At 32.2% G+C, this 22,821-nt stretch overlaps 1 protein-coding gene across 1 annotated transcript; it reads right to left on the minus strand.

The window, feature by feature from the left end:
- Positions 1-63: 63 nt before the first annotated feature.
- Positions 64-22,293, minus strand: LOC130645533 (E3 ubiquitin-protein ligase listerin-like). The gene is made up of 29 exons (XM_057451551.1): positions 22,247-22,293; positions 21,500-21,682; positions 20,616-20,714; positions 20,028-20,258; positions 19,758-19,810; positions 18,370-18,547; positions 18,037-18,210; positions 16,773-16,907; positions 16,245-16,436; positions 15,246-15,920; positions 15,107-15,154; positions 14,670-14,832; positions 13,646-13,773; positions 13,432-13,495; positions 12,046-12,178; positions 11,807-11,936; positions 11,605-11,736; positions 11,443-11,525; positions 10,582-10,835; positions 9,888-10,204; positions 9,375-9,486; positions 8,871-9,020; positions 8,522-8,735; positions 4,789-4,857; positions 4,287-4,618; positions 3,737-3,872; positions 3,247-3,529; positions 2,064-2,231; positions 64-160 (listed from the first exon to the last, which is right to left on the minus strand). The coding sequence occupies exons 1-29, from the start codon at positions 22,286-22,288 to the stop codon at positions 101-103; spliced, it is 4,938 nt and encodes a 1,645-aa protein (XP_057307534.1). The 5' UTR covers positions 22,289-22,293; the 3' UTR covers positions 64-100.
- Positions 22,294-22,821: the final 528 nt, after the last annotated feature.

Genomic DNA, 22,821 nt, shown 5'->3' on the forward strand with positions numbered 1-22,821 from the left:
ATCAGCCCTCAGCATCTGGATAAACAAAAAAGGGTTGTAAAGGCTAGGGTAAAAAGAAGGCAGTTATGTTGATTTCGTTGACATTTTTTATAGCAAATTATCAAAATATATTTCTACATAACGGGCATGTTGATTTTCCACTTGTGTTGAACCATTTGTACTAAAATAAAAATAAAACATTATATTATAAATGTTTTTCAAACCCCAAATTCCATGAATTACTACCAAAAATTTGTGCCTTTTTTAGATTTTATTAAGAAAAATATTATATTTTCTATGCTTTGAACATTAAGAAGGTAGTGTTGCCGTTGTCATTCGTCATCCCGTCACTTTTGACCGATAAAATGTTTGTCAGATAACGTCGGCAAACAACAAAACCGTATGTATTAATGAGTTTATATACACAAAACATGAACAATAAGACCCTGTGACATGAACGAAAAAAGGCTTTCTTTGCTGGCGCCGATAATATTACAAAGCCAACTGTGCTACGTCACATGTAAACGATTTCCGAGCAATAGACAAACAAACAATAAAAATGATTGATGTTAAAGAACTCCTCTTAATAAAAGAGTTGACAAACTTTTCAGATTATTAATACTATAACATATTTTTAATTCCTATATATTTATTGTATTGTACACAAGACTTTGAAGCTAGGTACAAACACGCAAATCATCACACGGATAATCAACCGATACAGCGAGATAGCGTCATGTCTACTACGTATCACATTCCCGTGTGAAAGACAACATGATGCATAACCACTTAAGGCTGTTTTCCACATATCTGAATCGGACCGTGATTGGGTCGGATTTTAATCCAAATTTTTTAGATTAGAAACTATATACTAAATAGAATTAGGTGATGATAAATGAGCAAATGTTTGTCTTTCAATAAAAACGACGAATTACAAATATTAACTTGATAAAAGCATAAAAAGGCTATATGACTTTGAAACTGTTGATAAAGATTTTGAAAAAAAAAATTGATCTGAGTTTCTCATTCACAAACGCGTGAACGACACTGTCAAACAAATGCGTTGTTATAACAAGCTCTCATTGTGACACGACGTCATACTATTACGGCAAATTTACACCATAGTGCCAACGGCACATATGTTACGACAAAACGGTCGCAATATAACGACGTTGCACTATAAAGATAAAAATGACAACCGCGGTGTCACATTATAACGACGACGTTAAGCAATAATAAATCTTATGTTTATGGCTTAAATGTACAGCAGAAGACGCGAAAGTAAAGTCTATCATCATTAAAAACACTTAACAATAAATAATTAGGCAAACAAAGAAAATTGATACGCAAATAAATAAATACACCAATGAATAAAGGCTTAATGTCATTAATTGAACGAACAAACAAACATTAATATTAGTTTTGGTTTTTACCTTGTTTTCCTGGCGACCTGATAATGTGTGTACTTTATGATAAGAAATTTCAATTTCTTGCATAATTTGTAAAAGTTTTCAATGATGAACCAGTTGTGATTACATTTTTTACTGGTGTTGTTACCAAGTAGTGTATATATTTAATTTCCTATGCCATAGAATGTCAATCTTCGTCATTTACGATAGTTTAAATGCTTGTAAAGACAATGAATTTTAAGAATTTTCTGTTTCCTGAAATTCATTTTCTAAAGCTAATATAGTAAAGAATCACTAACTCGCATCATATGGAATATGCGCATACGCGATTGCAAACAAATTTTTTCCTCCTTAAGCTACTTTAATTCACATTTGTCAATCCGAACACATTGTCTTTTTGCGTGTCCGCGTTAGCATGTTTCCGATTGCTGCGATACACGCTTTTTATAAAGAAACTACAACACGGTGCACATGTGAGAATGTGTATATGAATAGATACTAAGAAAACGTATTCATAAAATCTCCTATGTGGCACCCTGAAAACATCTACTAGCGTTTAAAATTGTAACGTTAAAATCTTATAGTTGAGTATCGCTGTACTTTCTTTAATTGAAACTTAAAGGAAAGATCACGGCACATTTGTTTGGTAAGTAAAGAGACGTAAATGATACTTACCAAGCAAGATGGATGAAATTTCTTTTTGCAAGTCTTGCAACCTATAGAAGGTAGCGAATAATTCGAACCATGAAGCACGGAGAAGCACACCATGCACTCCTCCACACCTTCAAATCGCTTGTCTACATTCTTTTTCCACAACGCTAACCCGTCAAGTATGGTCCCATTCTAAAAAAAAACAATTTATTTTAATTTCAAAGCCAGCACTCGTATTCGTAAAAAAGGGCCGGGTTCTCAAGGGCCTGATGAGTAGAATTCGTGTTGATATAAGAGTCATTAAAAGGGGCAACTTCAGCTCTAAGACGACGGTTGAATAATGATACTCAGGCGGTCGGCTTTTTTACTGATTTGATGTACGCAATATATATGGCCTCCACCGTACGACTCACGTGACCTGGACAATAGCGTTTACTTTTTTTTTTAAAAAAGAAGTGCGATTTCAGAAGTGCAAAACAACGTGTGCGTTGACATTCTTCGCATTGCAGAGTCACAAAATACTTGATGAAATTTTGTTTTTATAACATGAATCAACAATCAACAATCCACAGGAGAAAAAACTGCAGCAGAAAGAAAACGGCTTTTTCAAAATTCCGAAAAAACTAAAACGTTAAAACACAGAAGTAAAAAATATATATCGCCATTTTATTGATACATATTTCTTATTCAGCATAATTATGGTTTATCTGTTAACCTATATTATTTACTTTAACATAGCGGTAAAATAGCTCTAACCAGCACATTAGCCAACAAAAATACACATTACTTCTTGAAAACGAAGTTCCTTGCAACAAAAAGCAGCTAATTATCACACGTCAAGCCTAGTGTTAGCGATAAAGCGCGATAAAACCGTGCGTAAATTAAGAACCGATTTGCATCGCGTGATATTTCCAACATGAATCTGCTGTAGTTCATTAAGAAACCCAAGGAGTTGAAATAAGACGACAGGCCATCAAACACAAAAGTTTTGTTATTCTTGGCTACCTCTTGTGTTTATTGTTTTTTAAATTCTAAAAATTGGAAAACAACAACATCATTTCCAATAAAGCAAGCACGATTTAACTGAGCTAGTACATAAGCTATAGACTTCTTAACTTTTTATTGCAAATACTACACGGCACTTATGAAAATGTGATTCTTTTGACGCAAAGCATCACGGTTGATATTTTAGGCGACATGACCATACCTGAAATGACAAGAATGTTGTCAGCTGCAACATCCACTGTCTCCATAATGCATTGGAAACACCGATTCTTTTCCCACAATCCACTGACACAGGTGATAGCGGGTGGTTTGAAGACAATTTTACAACCAGTTCCATTGATATTTCGTCTACCGTGTAAATCGCTACAACTTCGCGAGCTACTTGTCGAGTTTTCACCACCATGTTATTAAATTCTTTTGAGGAACAGTCCAGCTTTTGAAAATCCTTTTTTAGTAAGATAGGTGAAATATACGCAGAAACAAATCTGAAAAAAAATTAACAAAATAAAAAATATATAAACTATGCATTTCAAAGAAATATACAACGGGTAGTGTCGTAGTGGCAGCATCACTCGGGGTAACATCACCCAGTGTGACCAACAGCCATTTACACTGAGACCAATTCATAAAAACTCTCCGAAAACTAATTAAGATTGTCATCGCAACATTTCATCTTTTAAGCTACTTCGTACCTGTCAACAAGAGCAGCATCTTTTCTATTTGTGTTGTTGTTGAACCACAGTCTGATTAAAGCAGGTATACACTCCATTGCTGACGTCAGCAAATGAAAGGCAACTCTTTGTATCTCAATGTAGCCAGGATCTAATACTAAAATTGTAGGATGGGTGATTTATGCTTTCAATGACAATTTTAAGGACTCCTGCGGGCATTGCATTAAAAAAGTCTGCTAATTAAGTCTCAAAACTTTTATTTTTGGCTTTTTATCGTATAATATATAATTTGTAAGCAGTACGAAAGTCGCAAACATATACAACAATTTTTTGAATGCAGTAAGAAAGTCGCAAACATGTGCAACATGGCTTTTGAACAAAACAAAAACATTTAAAAATAATCAGGGCAATTTGTAAGCTATCAATTTCTTTTTGATACTTATAACATGCTAATAAACTCCATCAACCGCTAATTACGTTCGGCGCTTTGTAAAATTAGCCAAATTAGAGATGAGAAAAAAGTAATTTAATCGATCCTTGTTTCTTTAATTAAACTGTAAGTAATACTTACTGAATGGAGAGATATCCGCTGTCGTTGCTATGTTATCTGCCGTCGTTGCCATACTGGAAGGAAGCATGCAAAATAAACACGTGATCAAATCAGACACGTGACAGTTCTTGTGGAAATAATTCGCAAATTTTGCTCTTTCATCAGCTTTAGACATTTTGAAAAGACGTAACAGAAGTTGCCATGACAACAAATACGTCAGTAAAGAACCACTTTTGTGGCCTTTGCTGAGATTCTGGAGAGGAGATTTTATTGAGACTCCTTCCTCGGAAAGAAGAAGCAAGCTGTCGTCACGACTGCTCTCCATCGCAGCTAGTACTGAAGGTGGAAATTTTCTAAAATGAAAATTTACAGAAATGGGATATAGAAACATTTTTTACGAAGGCATAACAACAACAACAGCATTCAAAATAAACTTGGACTTTCTTAAGACAGATGAAACACAATATTTCGCACTGGAGGCTTTATTGCAACCTGATAGACGGGGTAAGACAGGTTTATTTACCTACAACTTTCCTCCTCTTCGTTTTTACTTTCATCTTCACACAACACTTTTTCGATCACATCAGCAATCCTAAAATAGCAAGATAAGTACAACACGTGTTTTCTCCTTCCAAAACAAAAGGAAACCTCAAGAAACATTTTTACGTTGCACAAAGACGCTTGTCTACGTATAACGACCTCGCCGTCGTTTCAAAAGTCGTGAGAAAAATTTTTTATTGCATCATTACTCAATTAATCAGATATTAAACCAATAACCCAGTTTCTCTATTCATTTTGCCGCAAATGAAAACGAGGCCGTATTTTTTAAAGAAGAGTTGAGCATTGAGAAAACTTTCGATATTGTTAGAAAAAATCAGCTGCAGAAATTAGATTTGTTGGACTTTGGGAGCTATTTGTTGATTAAAATGTGAATTAATTGGACTCTGTACTTCCTGAAGGAAATATGTATGTTGAAAGTTTTGAAGATCTGGGTGGATTAAGCGTTAAAGAACTGAAGAAAGGAGAAATAATCAGGTGCCGAAGCCGACTTAGTACTCAGAATATATGTTATCTTCTGTAAATGTTTATAAATGTTACAGATTCATCTTCTCAGAGGTTTTCGACGCTGACTTTACATGTTACGACATGATGTTTAAAAGGTTTGTAGCGGAATATTGGCATGGAACACAAACCTTAGATTTTTACCCCATTTTTATTTCATCTAGTTGTATAAATATTTTGTTGTTAAAACAGTCAAATACAAACACATCTCCCGAAAAGTACACCTTTTAAAAAAGTTAAAGGCTTTCCAGTTTTTTGATGAAGTTCCCTAAAATGATAAAGGATATATTTTCTGGTGAATTTGTTATTGAATCTGCGTATGAAAGCATCGATAATATCCACACAGTACATAGTTTTATTAAGGTTAAATAAAAGCACGGTCAATGTAATGGTGTAAAGTTATATTTCTCGACAGTTAACCTCAACCAATAACAACTGAAATTGTTCATTACAATTTTTTCGACTCTGCTGAACAGTATGAAGATTCGCGTACAATTGACAAGAACTACGACGCGTCAAAATCTTGTTTTATTATCATGATGGATATTTATTGTGATAATTTAACAATAACTGAACATGAAATTAGAAGAGTCAACTGGAGACTCTTCCACCACAGAAGATACAAAATCAATGCCTCCAATGTTAATTCTGATGCTTTAAACACTGTTTAGCCATCTTCCAAACTGTCATCATTTTTTTTTACAACTCAGCACAGAAAGCAATAAGCATGGAATTACTAATGAGCATGATCCAATACGTTTTTATGTGAAAAATGTCCTGGGATCTCTGTCAGTAAAGTTGAGTTATTTTTAAATCTCCACCTTTTCTTGATATTTTCATAGATGGAATTGTTAAATAAAAAAATCAAAGATGAAGATTTGAAATAAAGTGTCCTTATGTGTCGAAATATGGCAAAAATGTAGAAGAGGTCGTTAAAGAGGAAGTTTGGTCAGTTTGGTCATTTTAACGAGTAGTCATCCATAGTTTTACCCCAAGTTTAAGGTCAAATGTTTTGCACAAAATTAAACAAGGTTGATTTTGTTGTTTGGTTTGATGGATACATGAAGCTTTACATAGAATGCATTGACGAAAATTTTTAGACAAAGATTTTCCTAAAATGATTTTGTTTTTACTCTAGACCTGTGTTACCAGAGAACTTCACAGGAAGTGTTGAAAGCGGTAAAAAAATTATACATTCATGAACACTGGTTAAATGAATAAAAAAAGCGAACTTAAACGGGTATTTTAAAGTCACAAAATTACAAAAACACATTTTTTAACACCCACCCCTCATATCTTAAAAAAAGAAGAAGTTATGTTGGCTAAAATTGTGAAGGTATATGTGTGAACGACAATACATTTCCACAAATGAAACAACTGGCAAAAAGTATACTATACATGTAGTATGCAGTGCTGCTACTGCTATCTAGAATGGGACACACCTACACGATATTTTCTAAAGCTTACAGGTATATTTAAGGTGACTCTATTATGCAAAGTATCTTGGATATCTAACCCCTATCAGCCAACACAATATATTTTCTTCGAAGCAAATCAATTAAGCCCGACTCTTGTGTGTTTGTAACTCATCCCAACCAGAGGTCTGGTACAAAAGTTGCACGAACATTCGGTGAGATACCAACAAGTACTTTCATAGTACTGCGATGTTTATATTGCGATTGAGACTTCATAAAGGAAGGAGTATCATTAAAAATTTCAGTGCAATCTATTATAACGCGCGTGGTTGGTTAATCTTTAAACTGTTTCAGCTTAAATCACAATAGCCAGTACGGCTTTTGTGATTGAAAAATCAAAACCAAGGGAAGTTCATGGTACAGTGTATCTATTCAGTGATCATATCATGCTTAGTAAGATGATCTTGCATTAAAGGGGCTACGAAACAATTCAATTACCTAAATTTCCGCAATTTCCGAAAAATGGCACGAAGAGCTGTATTTGTTAAAAAAATGCTATGTTACTAGCTTTAAGAGTAATTAATAGCTCTAAAAATATTTTAAAGTCATTTTTGTTGCGTCGACTGGCTTTATGTACAACAAACTTATGTTTCTACGCAAAATTTCAAAGGATATAACTAGCTACTTCGAAAGGTTTGAAATTTATTTAATTAGAAAGTTTGAGTTAAAAACAACGTAAGTACTTATATCGAATAAATCATGGATATCCATAAGTAGGAAACTTTTCTGTCATTTTCAGTTATATTTGGATGCGCAATATGATATTTACGATGATTTAAGTTTTTTTACCATTAGCGATGATAAACTTTTCAACCGCCATTAGCTCGGTTTTCGTGAAAACCAACAGCTGTCTTGCAGCTCCTTTTAACATATTTGTTAGCTTAATTTCCAAAAAAGGGTTGACAGGAAGAACCTTCATCGTGAGTGAAAGTAATCTCTTTTGGAGATAGTTCTAAGATGTGTCGTAAGAAAATCGTTATAAATCGTACTAGAATTATTATATTCGTTATAAATCGTACTAGAATTGGTAACAGGGATGGGGACAAGAAGACACCACTGCCTATAAAACAAAGATCGTTCAGCACAATTTAATTGCTTGTTTCTTTTTTTAAAACTGTAATCATCAAAGAAGGTTCTGCACTATGTGTTTGTCACAGAGAAAAGAACCTTTTCGACGTTTGATCAGGTTACACTAACGACTTTTGACAAGGTTTTTATCTGGGGATTTGAAGAAATGAATGTCACTTTTGGTAATAATCGCGTAGGAAAAAAGTGCTCGATCAAGCGTATGCAGCATACTCATGTTTTTCTTTTTTTATCACAAAGTTTTATTCTTAAATTCTTAAATATTTCTTTCTTAAAAATACAATCAAGTCAGAGTTTTTTTCACACCTTTGTAAACATCTAATTTCTCCTACAACTCTTTGTTACTTTCAGATGCTTAACACTTATCGTTATCATTTACGAAAAATGGATGTTATTATTATTATTATTATTATTATTCCGAATATTAATACAGGATATAGCCACTTCAGTGTTGGAAACACTGTTATCAATGTGGGTCCTGTGTTCTGGATGTATACATAAGTATACACCGGCATTGCGTACCCAATTTCCCTCACATTGCATGGATTCACTCGTAGTGAATCTGTGGTGAAGCCGCTTGTTAAACATACCCGCACTGTGAACCAAACCATGAAATCGAGTAAAACAACTCACCTAGCTTGCAGTTGATAGCTCGATATCTTGAAATACCATTTTCCACTTTTTAATAACTTGCAAGACTGAGCACAGAATTTTTCAAGGGATGCTTTTCGTTTCTTCTCCGATTCGATATCCTTATAGATAAAATTCATAATGACAGATGAAGGTACGAACTTCATGGATGCGCACAAATCCACAGCGAATCTTTCACTTTCTGAAGTTGTATGCTCTAAATAAAATAATTTAGAAAATATAATTAAAAAAAAACAAAAAACAAACAGGCACATAAACAAAAAAGGAAACAGACAAAGAAAAAAGTAAAGCAGGCGAGCAAACAAACAAACAAACAAACAAACAAACAAACCATTGTGAACAACAGCACTGTAAATATTCAGCAAGGTTTTGCATGCAGTGGGGGAAAAGAACTCTTGCCATTCTGTTATCAATTCTGCATTATGTTGAGTCAAACAAATCGTGGTTTCTGTTTTTATGCAAGGCAACATATCTTCGTCAGCTGTAACAACAAACAAAAATGTATGTTAAATCGTTTAGCACGCCCTGACAACGGAACAAACCACGTCGCGGCCTACGATGAATTTAACAAAATAACCAAAGGTCAGAAGACCTAAGTCCGCTATGAACATTGAAAAGTGAAATTAACAAAATGCGCGACTTTAATATAGAAGCAAGCAATGTGAGCATTTATGGTAGCTAAATTCGAAATTCGCCGTGCTATTTCATTATATTTTGTTCATGATTAAATTTTTCAATCTCTCTCTGTATCAGCATTTTTACTTCTGCATTGGTTAGTAAACCGTATGAGGTTGAATAAAGATAAACTAATATAAAGGACAAAGGTATTACTTACTTGAAAGATTAAAAAATAAGCTAGCAACGATGCAAAAAAGTCGAAAAGCTGCAGAGAAAAATGGAGAAACGTCAAAATTTGAATTTCTTGTTTCCATTGATTCTTCACAAGTCTGAAAATATAAAATAACGGTGTCAGTGTGTACAAGGCTTTAAGAAATTCTACCGCTGTACTTGGAAATAGATTTCTAACATAATGAGCTCCGCATATTCGGGAAAAAACGGAAACGATTTATTGGGTTTAACAACTGCAAGATAATCATGATAGCTATTAAAAGAAAAAATCCGCAAATATATCAAAGCATGTGCGTCTCATTTACTATGATTTGATGATTACAGAAACTCTTTTATCATTCGAAAGCTGTTTATAATAAACCAGTTTGTCAGAAATTTTAGGAGCACCTACTAGAAACGCCTTATAGTTTGTTCAAAATTACTGTCAAGTTAAGCAAGTAATACAAGTTGCGCAGTACACACTCTTATGAAAAAGTGATCTTCTAATACATCCTCTCACCTGTAACCATGACACCATTGAGCAAAGTAAAAAATCCCAATGTTCACTTCGAAAACATGTGGCTGCTGTCCTTGTACAAAGGTACAATAACTCCATTAGGTGAGTATTTAACAGAACGATATCGGACTTAAAGTCGACAAGGGTAGTTGTAAACAGCAATTCATCGCTATGATTATCCTTCCAGACTAACAAATTATCCATCATGGTTTCGATAACATTTTGGTAATCACTTGAAACCACTTTTGAATCATCTCTGCTTATGATTGTATACCATTGACTAACAATTGATGTTAACAGCTTCAAAAATGAAGCAAAAACTTAAAAGATAAGAAACAGAGCATAAATATTCTGTAGCAGATAAAAGAAATCGCATTGTAATTGCTAGAATACAATGTTGACAAGAATTGACTTAGAAACATGAAGAATTCATGCTACGTTTATTCCACATTCAGACGACAGCTATATATGTGAAAAGTATATTCATTATTTTGGAAAGAACAGAACGAAAAAGAGGCTGCATACGTGCCACACACAAATCTGTTTTAACGTGTTAATGGATAAGAGCTCGAAATATGGGTTGGCAAGCTTATTAAACACCCAGGGTCAGCTTTGAAATTATTCGAACCTGCAAAACTCTAAATTGGCATTTAGTATAAACCAATGAACATTTGATTGAAAAGTAAATGATTCTTACGATTAGTTTGTTTTTTGACTTTGAAATCATTTTCCAGTACATCTGTGTATTTTTCAACCAGCGCTCGAATAAAAGATACATCGTGAAGATAAGAGACAACAACACAGTATGTAGTTACGGTCGACATTTCTTTAAACTCGTTCGGTCTGGCTAGCAATAGACAATGGTCTAACAGAGCATCTGTAAGTTGATTTGTTTCTTGCAATGCATCAAGAAGAAGGCGAACAACATCAGTGTTACTTGTTTTGACACTTCTAATGGAAAAGAAGAAAAAGAAAAAATAGCTTTGTATCAATGCAAACAACAGATTATTATTTTTAATTCGAAAAAAAAAAATTACCATAATTAGCAAGGAAACGTCGAAATGTCATTAGAAATATATCTCAGTTTTCAGTGAGTTGTGATTGGTTACACTCCAAATTATGCTTTTAAAAAACAGCCGACCTTATATAATAATCTTCCACAATAATGCAAATTTTATACATTACGACCAATTGTTTGTATAGTGCAATGTTTATGTTGACTTTAAAGGGGCAGTATTTAACATTTCATTAAGTTCTTAATGATATTTTTTCAATATTTTCCAGTGTGTTTACAAAAATCTTCTTAGTTCAACCTTTTTCCTAGTTGATCGTTTGATATTTGAACACTTACCTCTACACTCAGTTAAACAGCTTAAGTCGGCCATTTCTATGTATTTCTTATTATATGAATATTTTTAATAGTTCATTTTACAAAAAAAATCTCTCCAAAAACTACTATCAGTATTATTATATCTGAGTGTTTTAAAATGGAAGTTCTTAATGGAAAATAAATAAAAAATGTTTCTTTTTGTCATAAGTTTCATGTAAAATACCCTACCTTAATACAGCTTCTTCGAGCAACATCTCTTGTAAGAATGTATAAGTCGATATAATTGCAGAAGCGTCTTTTGTAGATATATTCTAGACGAAGTCATATGTTTCAGAAAAAAAAGTTACACAAAAAAATAAAATATTGTAAGAAGAGAGATTTTTTTCTAACCTTATTTTCAAATGATTGTGACAAAGTGTTGACTATCTTTTTACCATCATATCGATCTAAATTTGAACCAGAACGAGCCAAATCGCCAAAAAGTTCAATATAAAATCTCGCTAAGGTCTCAGATTTTTTCACCTAAAAATTGAAGCATCAATTCACAACAGATGCACAATAAGAAGAAAAGTGACAAAAAATAATTAAAAACCTCTAATGTTGACCCTTCTTGGTCGGAAAACATTATCTGATGAAACAGGAGTTTATCGCCACATAAATCATCAATTGACTGTTGATTCGCAGCTTCCAACATAATGCGTACACAATGGCACACCAAAGACCTGTAGAAAAACACACTTAAACTAAAGATGCATTGAGGTAAAATTTCGTTAACCTGAACAAAACATTGACAAATAAAAGAGAAATAAACATTCTTAGAGATGAACTGACATTTCGAAAGCTTTTGACACAACCATATTTTTTATCCCAGAACTTAACACATCAACCAATTTTTTCAAGATACTTTTCTCTTGCATAGCTTTCAGAAAACAAGAGACCAGTGCATCGCGAAGATAGGAAGTGTCTAAAAAAGATGAAGAAAATACGGGAGATATTCAGTTGTTTAAGAACTACTTAAAATTGACAATTTTACCTCAATTAATCCACTAATAGCATCAAGGACATTTGCAAGAATTTATTATGCAAAAAAAATGCAAGAATATTTCCTCAACACATTACACTTTAAAGAAGTTCTGATGTAAACTTCTTCCGGTAAAGAATGTCTTTTTTCAATTCTCTTGATCTCATTAGGCGAACATTTACGACAAGCTCTTGGACAATTTGATGTTATATTGTTAATTTACAAATCGTTGAAATGTAAGTAGAAGCTTTGAAAAAAAGGGCTGTCTTCTTCATTAAAAAAAGTACACACTGAATTCCTAAGCATAAATTTTTAATAGATCATCATGACCATCGTTTTCTTAATTTATACATCAGAGTTTTATTGATGAGAAACTTAAGACAAAGTTTTAATGTTGAGAACATAATATCTTTAAAACATTTATTGAAATATTTGAATTTTACATCACATTTATTTAGAATATCTTCAATTAATAATGTCAAATACTAAAGAAAAGGCTTTTTATCTGTTACAATTAACGAAGGTCAAAGACATGTTCATTCAATTTAAAAATTTGACAAATTTGCTAAAAGAGCAATCATATTCACTCAGCCTACTCTAACGTCCCGAATAAAAAAGATGAATATAGCTAGGTGAATTGGTTGATAAATGCAAACAGAAGTAGGAGGAAGATGTTAAAGCTTTACAAGAGAAAACATGCTATTAAAAAACAAAAAAAAGGTAAAAAAGAAACCAAAACAAGGCCATCTTGCTGCTGCAGTAAGATAGCTTAATAGCAATCTTTCCAACGTTAAATACAACAATCCATTTGATGAAAAAAAAATGTTTTTATACGTTTGAAATCTTCTGTTATGTATTTCTATTTTCCCTCCTTATGTCTGGTTTCGCAAAAATACAACTTAGGGGAAATTGACATTTAGGTACTACTTTATAACATTTTTTTTCTTGATGTTTTCCTTTCAAAAAATTGTGGGTGCATTTAAAGTGTTTTGATCAGCTAAAAAGCAGAAATTAATCCAACACGTTAGAAACTTTTTGTAGAATAAAACTGGTAGGAAACAACTTTTATTTAGCAGTTTTCATGTAGCAAAGAAAATTAGTAGAAAGGGAATAATCGAAAACAATTAATTGACTTGCATATCCAAGTGTAAACACACCAGGGTTGTTTTACATTGAAACAATATATTTAGACATACCATTATCCCTTAAGCTTGCTCGAATTATACACAATGTAGTTTCAAAGAATTCTTCTGACGGTACCTGAGAAAGATAATATTTAAGCGGGAAAGGTAGAGTCGTTGATATTGACTATAAGTGCTAAAGCATACAAATAGGTTAAAGAAAGCAAACATCGAAGTTTTTAAACGAATTCAGATTATTCATGCAATCATATTTTCTACAACAACTTACAAAAGACGTTCCACATAAACCAATGTAACAGCCAACGACCAGTGGATGAAATACTGAAGACTGGCTAAATTGGCCCTTGATTGCAACAAGAAGTTTTCCAACGTATTTGTCCAACTTTTCTTGATTATCTGGAATTTTAAATCAACATTTGAAAAATTGCTAATTATTTTTCATGCCTTACTTTAACCTGAACAGCATGTTATAGGATTTACGGCTTGTTTTCATTCGGCTGCATTTTCTAGCACAAAAAGTTTAAGAGTGTTCTGCTCTCGAACAGAAATCAATTTCTGACACACAAAATGACAAAATTGACATAATAATATGGCAACTGTTTCAAATTTTAATTTTGTTATATAAAAAGTAATTGTGTCCAGGAAAAAAAAGAATGTTTATATAATTTAAAAGTTGTTTCAAGAGACACATTGAAGGTACTTTTAACTTGTGAAAAAAAATATGATATGCTATTGTGTCACCAGGAAAACTTTATAAAGTATTTTAGAAATTGTTGATTCGAGAAAATTTATTAATAGTGTACTCGTTGTTTGTCATCTCGAATTATTTAACTTTACGTGCTTATTTTAGATTTTTGCTGATGATTGGTGAAAGTATGAATAGGTCAAAATACACAAATGGAATTGGCTCTTTGCTTTTTTTGAATAGAAAAATAATGTCTCTGAAAGCAGAATGAATTCAACTTTGTCACTGAGCTCAGTAGCTGCTCTTAAGAACAAAAGAACTCTCAACCAGTAATAATTTCGTCCATGCACTAACTGTTCAGTTAAGCATTTTAGGCTTTAGCAGAAAATAAAGATCAGGTAAAAATCAGATAAAAACAGTGTAACAATTGGATTTCCAAAATTCTGAAGACTACATTGTTTTAGATTGAGAATGATTTGGGCTACATCATGGTACCAAATATAGACCATCAAGATCTTGCCTTAGCCACAGATTGCAACTTAAATTTCAAATTTATCTTGTGAAATCATGCAAAGAGATTAGTATTTTTACAGAGACAAAAACTTACTTTTTACAACCTGCAGGTAAAATTCAAGAATTTTCCAAGATAAATTCACAGAGCTTTCATTTTCATCATTCAATGTTTTTTCAATGCATGAATACAAACGTGTTTGCACGTAACTACTTTGTAGCCACATCATGATAAACTCATCGTCCTGATATTTGAATACCTGAGGAGTAAACAATGACAAGGTCTATACATACCATACAGCTGTATATCCTTGACGTTGGTTTATATTTTTTGACATGCTACTGTTTGGAGTTTGGTCATATATGTCAATAGAATGTGTTGCAAACCTACTTAACTCAGTCAGCAAAAACCCTGAGAACAGATTCACCAAAAATTTGCAATAAAAATGCAACAACTTGGTTAGTTTTAATATTTAAGTATCAATAGCAAAAAAGTAGAGAATTTGTAAAATTGTGGACAATTAAATAAAATACCTCTGAGAGCAAAATCAAGAATTTTGTCGCATTGGAAGTGCATGTTTCCTGTATGTAGAAAAAATAATACGTAACTATGTTATTTTTAAGAGACAAAGTTTAACTTTTAATGCAATGTCAAAAAAACAAATTAACATACCTGAAATGTAACGTCAAGGAACTCCCCCTTTTTATTTCCATGTAAGAGATGCACTAATTTTACCACAAGGACTTCAATGTTGTTATTAAAAGTAGTATCTACACACAGTGACAGACAGACCGTTTTAAAGAAGTTCACACAAATGTCATAATCATCAGTGATCAGATTTGTACCAGTACTGCTTTCGCAACATGTGGTAGTTTGGGTTTGAATTGTAACAAATTTCAAGAGATCTTTGTCCATCGTTCTAATCAAGATATCATTAAAGTGTTTACCAACACCCAGATTGTTGTTTTTAAAGATTTCGTGAATATAACAAGCTAGTACGTTACAAACAAATTCAAACAAAGCACCACCAAATTTCTCCTTTATGGTTTTTATTGGCTCAATATCTTGATCTTGAACACCAGCTTTGAAATTATTTTCCTCACAGAAACAAAACAATAAATCAATTAATGATTCATAAAAGTTTTTCTCATTGCCAGAAAATCTTTCATCCACAATTACAATTTCTTTTAAAACACTCCACAAATTTTGCTGCACTTCTTGAAGACCCTTGGACAAAGCCTGTTCGTTAATTGACAGAAAAAGTCCCTTCAGTTCTTTAAACAGAGCGCCATACCACATCTGACGTTTACTTGACCCACAAAATGTTGCGGTCAATACTGTTTGTAACTAAAACATACAAAAATAAATTTTGTATATTTTTAAAATTGATCTTTGTCTAATATAACAACAAAATATGTAAAACAACAAAAATCCTGTTGCAATGAAAACCTTAAGGAAACTTTTTTTATGAAAATATATTTAATAGATATTATACGAAGAGCCACCAAATTTAAACACAAAACCCTGCTAGTTTAAAATCTTAACCCGATCCACAACTTAAATAGGGTTACGTTAGAGCAAACCAACAATTAATCATGCTTTTTGAATAGACAACATGTTGAACTAGCTGACAATACTTCAAAAAAATATTACAGACACATAATTATTTACCTGTGTTGCAATCAAGTATTCCACAAGTTCTTTGTTACATGCATGGGTTAAAAGCAAGTACTTATAACATTCCATGTAAGATTTCATAATAATGTTTGTATCCGATGCAGTCAAAACGTCCTGTTTCAAAAATAATCCCTCAAAAAAGTTGTTGAAAAATTCCTCATAGAAACCAGTTCCATCACCTATGACCTGTAATGCAAAAAGGTACAAACATTTGTGAGTTATGCTTAGAACACATAATTTTAAAGCTACGTCCATGCAAATTACAACTCAAACAACGTTGAAATGGATTCAGTTTTGTTTTTCTAAGCAATTCATTCCATTTAGTGAACAACAACCATTTTTATTGAGATATAAAAATTTGTTGTTTAACCTTAGTCTTTTAACATAGAATTCACTCTTTGGAAAAAGTGCTTTTCAATAACAACATGTTAAGGTTTTTTGAATCATTTTCTAGTTTTGTCAAAAAAAAAAAGGCAAAATACAATGATTAGACATCAGTTCAGGTACCATTAAGTACAATACCTGAGTTGGTATGTTACTGAGAAATGGAAGCAAGTTCGGATAAACAGTATTAATATTTCCATAGCCACAGTTTTTTAACAATTTCCACAGTTTAGGTAAAACAGCTTTTCTACTGTTTACGTGATCCCAGCAGTTCTAAAAAAAAACAGAATTTAAACTTTTACTTCTCGCAGCATTTTACAGTTGCATGCTTCATAGTTTTCAATGACAAAAAATACAACCTAACACTGTAAAGTCATCCTTTTTAATTAATGTAAGCAAATAAAGATGTGTTAATACAATTTTTCCTAAGTGAGAGGTAAATCACAAAACACTTGTTCTTAATTTCTCTTCTAGTTTGCTGCTTTTAGCTGCATTAACCACAATATTGACCTTAAACTAGAAGAATATAAACACCTTGACAAATACTAAAAATGATATTTTGGGCTCAGGCAGTTAGACACACACAGCATTATAACAGTACTAAATTCTTGATACATCATCATCACTGCAGATAAAATAGTACATAAAATGAGTGACTAAAGTGTTATTTTTATTAATCTCATTATTACTATTATTTTTTTACCCAGGATAGCCTCTTCAGTTCCTATTGGTACTGCTATCAACGAGGGTCCTGCCAAGGGGGTCCTAGCGCATTTAAAGCTCCCATTTGAGCTACGAAAGTCGTGGGAAGCACAGCAATCGCTCAACTAGACAACCGCCTAAGATATCAATCCTATTCTCGTGCTGAGCGCTAAGCAGAAAGGATAGATTCACACTTTTATAGTCTCTGGCATGACTCGGCCGGGGTTTGAACCCAAGACCTCCCGCACTGAAAGCGAACGCTCTACCACAAGGCTATCAGTCGGTCATCAGTCATAACAAACTCTTTTTTACAGTCTTACTAATAAAAATACCAACATATAGCTACCAAACTTGCGTAAGATTGAGAAACAGAGACAGACGTACATACTGTTTACTATTAAGCTTGCTGGCCAGCCTGATCCCAGATCTCAACCCTTGGAGGTTGTTTAAAGAGAAAAACGCAAGTAAAAATAAGATTTGTACAGAAATCTAGAACATTACCATGAGATACAATTACAGAAACAAAAATTTTGATGTTCAGTCCAATATGACTTTAAATTCCCTATTACATACTTCTGAAAGGCATATAAAAAAACTTGTAAAATCCTTACTAACTGAAGGCTAAAAAGTTGGTTTAGGATGGATGTGATTGTCACAAATGACTCATTGATACAAATTATTCTTAAGAAAACACACAAACCTTGAATGTTGTCAAGCATAGAAGAACAGCATCCCAAAAGCCCTTGATAACGATAGGTTCTTGTTCATCAAGGTTTGACAAGATGGCTGGAGAAGATTGATTCAATGTGTCATTTAACACCTCTGGAATATGTTGAAAACAAGTTGATACTAATGTGTAGAATGAACTTCGAATCTATTAAAGAAGTGTGAGCGCATAGTGTATAAGATACAAAAAAATACATCTGCAAGTACCAACATATCAGTCAGTAAAAAAAGGATCAAAATATGAGGAACAGCTTCAGCAATTGTGTTTAAGAAACTTTATACATAACTTTATACATTTTTTTCATACCATAGGAGAGCTGTTACGTGCATATTTCCAGAACTTTTTTTCTGAAAACAAGCCTTTAAGATCATTATCCAACTTCTTAACATCGGCTGAGAATACTTCAATAAAATATTGCAGTGCAAGAAATGAACTAGACATAAATCGAACATATTTTGCCTCTCTTTCTTCTACTGGAACAACCCTAAATTAAAACACATAATTAACAAACAGAAAACCTTTATAGCTGTAAAGAAATTAAAATTTTCCTTTCAACAATTTTTTGCAGCAATTTGGTATATGCTAATACCTTTCCTTCAGATAAAAATGATAAATTGCCATTGCCTGCCTTTCGCTATTGCGCAGCTAAGCTACCATTTTGCGTGACAGACAGACAGACAGACATATACAGGCATTATAATATAGATTATTTAACGTTAATAGGTTAATTTAAATTAAGGAAGCTATTGCAATGCACTTATAAGTTTGAAACTGCACAACTTGGAAACAGGTGGACTTCATCTCCTGCATGGGGAACCACCTGGGACCAATGTTAGACTAATTTGTTAAAGTTGGGTCAACCCAGCCATTTCGGAACATAATGGTTGATGATGTCATCAAAACACCTTTAAACCACATTTTTGTAACCATTCGCTAAAAGCACATGATCCTATAAATCTTCTTAATCAGCATTTAAAGTTCTGCACAATAACTGCAATGGGTTAACGAATTCTAGAACACTTTTTTGTTTGTCGATGGGTCATTACTAATATTGCTCATTAAAATTGAAATTTAGGGATCTTTTCCATTTTTTCTTCCTAAGTGGATTTTTTTACGGGCTTATCGACTATATAATAATGCGACAAAGTTGATGTGTGACAGGCAAAATGAATGTGTTCATATCCCTATAATGTAGCCGAAAAAGTTATTTCTCAAATGTTAATTGACAAGTTAAAAGGGAAGTTAACCCAATCATTATTATTTGATATTCGTAAAAGAAGCATTAACAACTTCAAAATTGTTATTACCTTTTTATACTTCTAACAGAAAAAAAAGCTTTCTCTTTCAAAATTTTGACCACATTAAAAGTAAAAAAAGCTACGAAGTTTATAATGCAAATGTGTTCAGTCCTGTGAAAAGAAAACAGCATTGCTAAGTCTAAATAAACACCAATTCTAGACTTTCACCATCGACTTTCGATGATTGTTCCAAGTATTATAAACTGGGTATAATACTTATAATAAGTTGTTCCTCCGAAACATTTTCCGCCGAAACTTTAAGCTCTTAATGTCTGATTAAGCAGAGTTTGGACATGCAAATAAAAGTACTGTTTTTACTGTAATGTAAGTGCATATTAGTTAAACTGTAAATGGCGACAATATAAATGCAAACACGTTAAAATAAATACAACTTACTTTGGATCACTTAATGTCTCAGGAGTTTCTTTTAAAAGTTGATTTTGTAATGACTAAATAAAAAAGAATAATAATTAACGATGATGAAAATAAAAATACAGTATGTACACCCTTAAAACGTTTTAAAAACAATATTTTAAACTACAAAAATTTTATTGACATTTTTTGCCTTTTAAAAGAATTCGATTCCTCGAAAATTATGCAAACAATAAGGCGGTGACAAAAAATTTGTTTAAAACTAAATTTTTTTTCAAAATATAAATATCTTACCCCCAATAATTCATGTTTACAAAAAGCCAAGACTTCTTTTTTCTTTTTCTCGGGAAAAACTTCATCAAAAGATAACTTAGCAGCAGTGGCAGCAGGACTGTACACATCAAAAGTAGCCATCAACCAATTTGTGATTATAAATTTTAAATGGGGTGCTAAGTCACGTCCTGCTTTTGTAGCTATCTGGTGATGGACTTGCTGGGTTGCTTCACGAATTCGATGGTCAAAATCCTTAAAAAGAGAGTTTAGCACATTTGACAAGATTTTTCCCATGTGTAAATAAGCATCATTTACTGCAGAAAACATTAAAAACAAAGACTTGCAATCGTTATAAACTCTGCCACATATAAACTCTGCCACATAAGTAAATTATAATGATGCCTAAACAATTAAATTGGATTATAAATTGGTTTATAAAAAGAAAAATTTCATAAAGCAAAAACATCTACCAAGCATCAAATAGAAAATGACATTTAACCAATTTACTTGTACATATATAATATTATTCTTTATAGGGAGATCCGAAATACTCCACCACATAATAACAAAAATTAAAAAAATATAAAAATCTAGTCAAATTGTACTTACATGTGTTAATTTATTGTAAATTCTTGGCCAGAAACTAATAATGTTTTTGATAACTTCATTATCCTTCTCCTTACACAATGACATAAATTCTTGGATAGCCTCAACAAAAAATAAATAAAAATAATAAATGATAATGATCAAACATATTAATCAATGCATATAAGTTATATGCGCAGTGATCTTTGTTCATGCCTGTTCATATCACGTTCTTCATGAACTTAAAGAATGTGTCCATGTTTATATCTGCTCTTAAGTGATACATTGGGTCTCACAGTTGCCAGACACCTTGATTTGTCTTAAATGCCAATTTTTCATTTCCAAAAACATCTGGATATAAAATTATATTGTTTTTGCTCATGCACAACTTTTAATTGAGTTGGTTTAGTGGTGTTTTCTATTTTTCCTTACTTGTTATATCGGTCCACATAGGATAAAGTTATATAAAATTTGTGTATAATAAAAAGCTTTACAGTAATAAGAAATTCATTTTCAGCTCATTGCTGCTGATTTAGTTACACATCTTTTTGGCTTTTTGAGCAGCTTGCAGCATGTACCCTATATCTTTTGATTTTCCCTGCTTCTATATTTAACAAATTTTGTCTAATCACTCTCAAATTTGAACACTCTTGACTACAACCACAGTTTATAAAAGCATTAAACTGAAGATACATTGACTTCACTGAGGTAAACTGATTGTCTATTGATCCTTTTGCAGACTTTTCAGCTTAACCATGAAAGTTTTCATTTTACAGTGACGGAAAGATCTATATGTTGTAACAGGTACGAGAGAAAGAGTTAGAAGACACAAAAAATGATGTATATACAAAATTACTTCATTTTTTTTAGAATATTATATAGAACACGCAGTAACAATGTTGGTTTACCTTCAGTCGTGTTACAGAATCTTTTTTTGTCATTTTCCTTAACAGCATTCTCAGATCTCCATCCAATTCATTGTCATCTGGTTTGGACTGTGGCACATATCCATAAGTATTACCTGCTAAATTAGAGAATCCAATAAAGCCACCTTGCTGTATGAATTCAGCTGCTCGACTACTGCTAGATGGCTAAATAAGGGAAATAAATAATGCATTAAATTATTATAAAATTCTTTGTAACAGTTGTTATTAACAAGTGAGCAGTGTGTGTATAAGTGGTGATGGTTAATGAGCAAGTATAATATTTAGTTCAAATTTCTTTACAGGTAATCCTTCAAACAATATATGTGCCACTGTTGTCCCTAAAAACTACCTGAGGATAGAAAAAAATTGCCAGCTAATATATATTTCTTTTTACATACAGCAAATATAAAAAAAATCTGATAAAATATATAAACAATTGGATTTACAAAAGTTATATATAGCTAGCTCTCCAGTTATTTTAAATTTTTTTCCTCTTATCATAAATGAATTTCACATGCAAATACGTTTTGTGCCTTTTATCAAACAAGCTGCTTTTGCCACTATCTTTTTGCACTTATTATTTTGCACTAACAGATTTTTGGCGTCATAATGGGTATAAATTTATTTAATTAATGAATATATATATAGTACAATTTGTCAATTTGTCTACAACACATTATATTATATTTGAGTAAAAACATGTATTCAAACATTCGAACATTAACTAACCTTTGCATTCCCTTTTGTTCGTTGTGCATTCTTCCCACTCATTATGTCTGCATATATAACAATAAATATAAAATTTATATATAATTCTTTGAAAGGTCACCTCAGACGTTGTAGTAAAACTAAATAAGGATGTATCATTCTTGTTTAGTTCTAACCATATAATTATTCACAAAAATGACATACATTAAATTTAAAGAAATATTAATTTTAATGTCCTTTTACTACTGAGAGATTATATTTCCATGTTCAGTCTCATCCTTATAAAAACTTCCCGGCTAGAATCTGAATCACTGTCAGCATTTGCAGACTTTTTTTCTGGAAGGCCACAGTTTCTTAGTGGGAACTTATTTTGTTAAAACTGTCACGTGAAAGAATTTATTTATTTATTTATCAAATACTTATACAGGATTGCCAATTCAGATTATATACAAATATAAAATTCTGCTATAAAAATATGGATCCTGTGAAAAATAAAATTGTCAAAAATTGTTGTTTAAGAAGAAAAGAGACTTTAAAACCAAAATAGCATAACAATCTATTATATATATACTTATCTTCAGGTACAATATAAAAAA

Source organism: Hydractinia symbiolongicarpus, chromosome 5 (genome assembly GCF_029227915.1).
Source record: "Hydractinia symbiolongicarpus strain clone_291-10 chromosome 5, HSymV2.1, whole genome shotgun sequence".
NCBI classification, from domain to species: domain Eukaryota; kingdom Metazoa; phylum Cnidaria; class Hydrozoa; order Anthoathecata; family Hydractiniidae; genus Hydractinia; species Hydractinia symbiolongicarpus.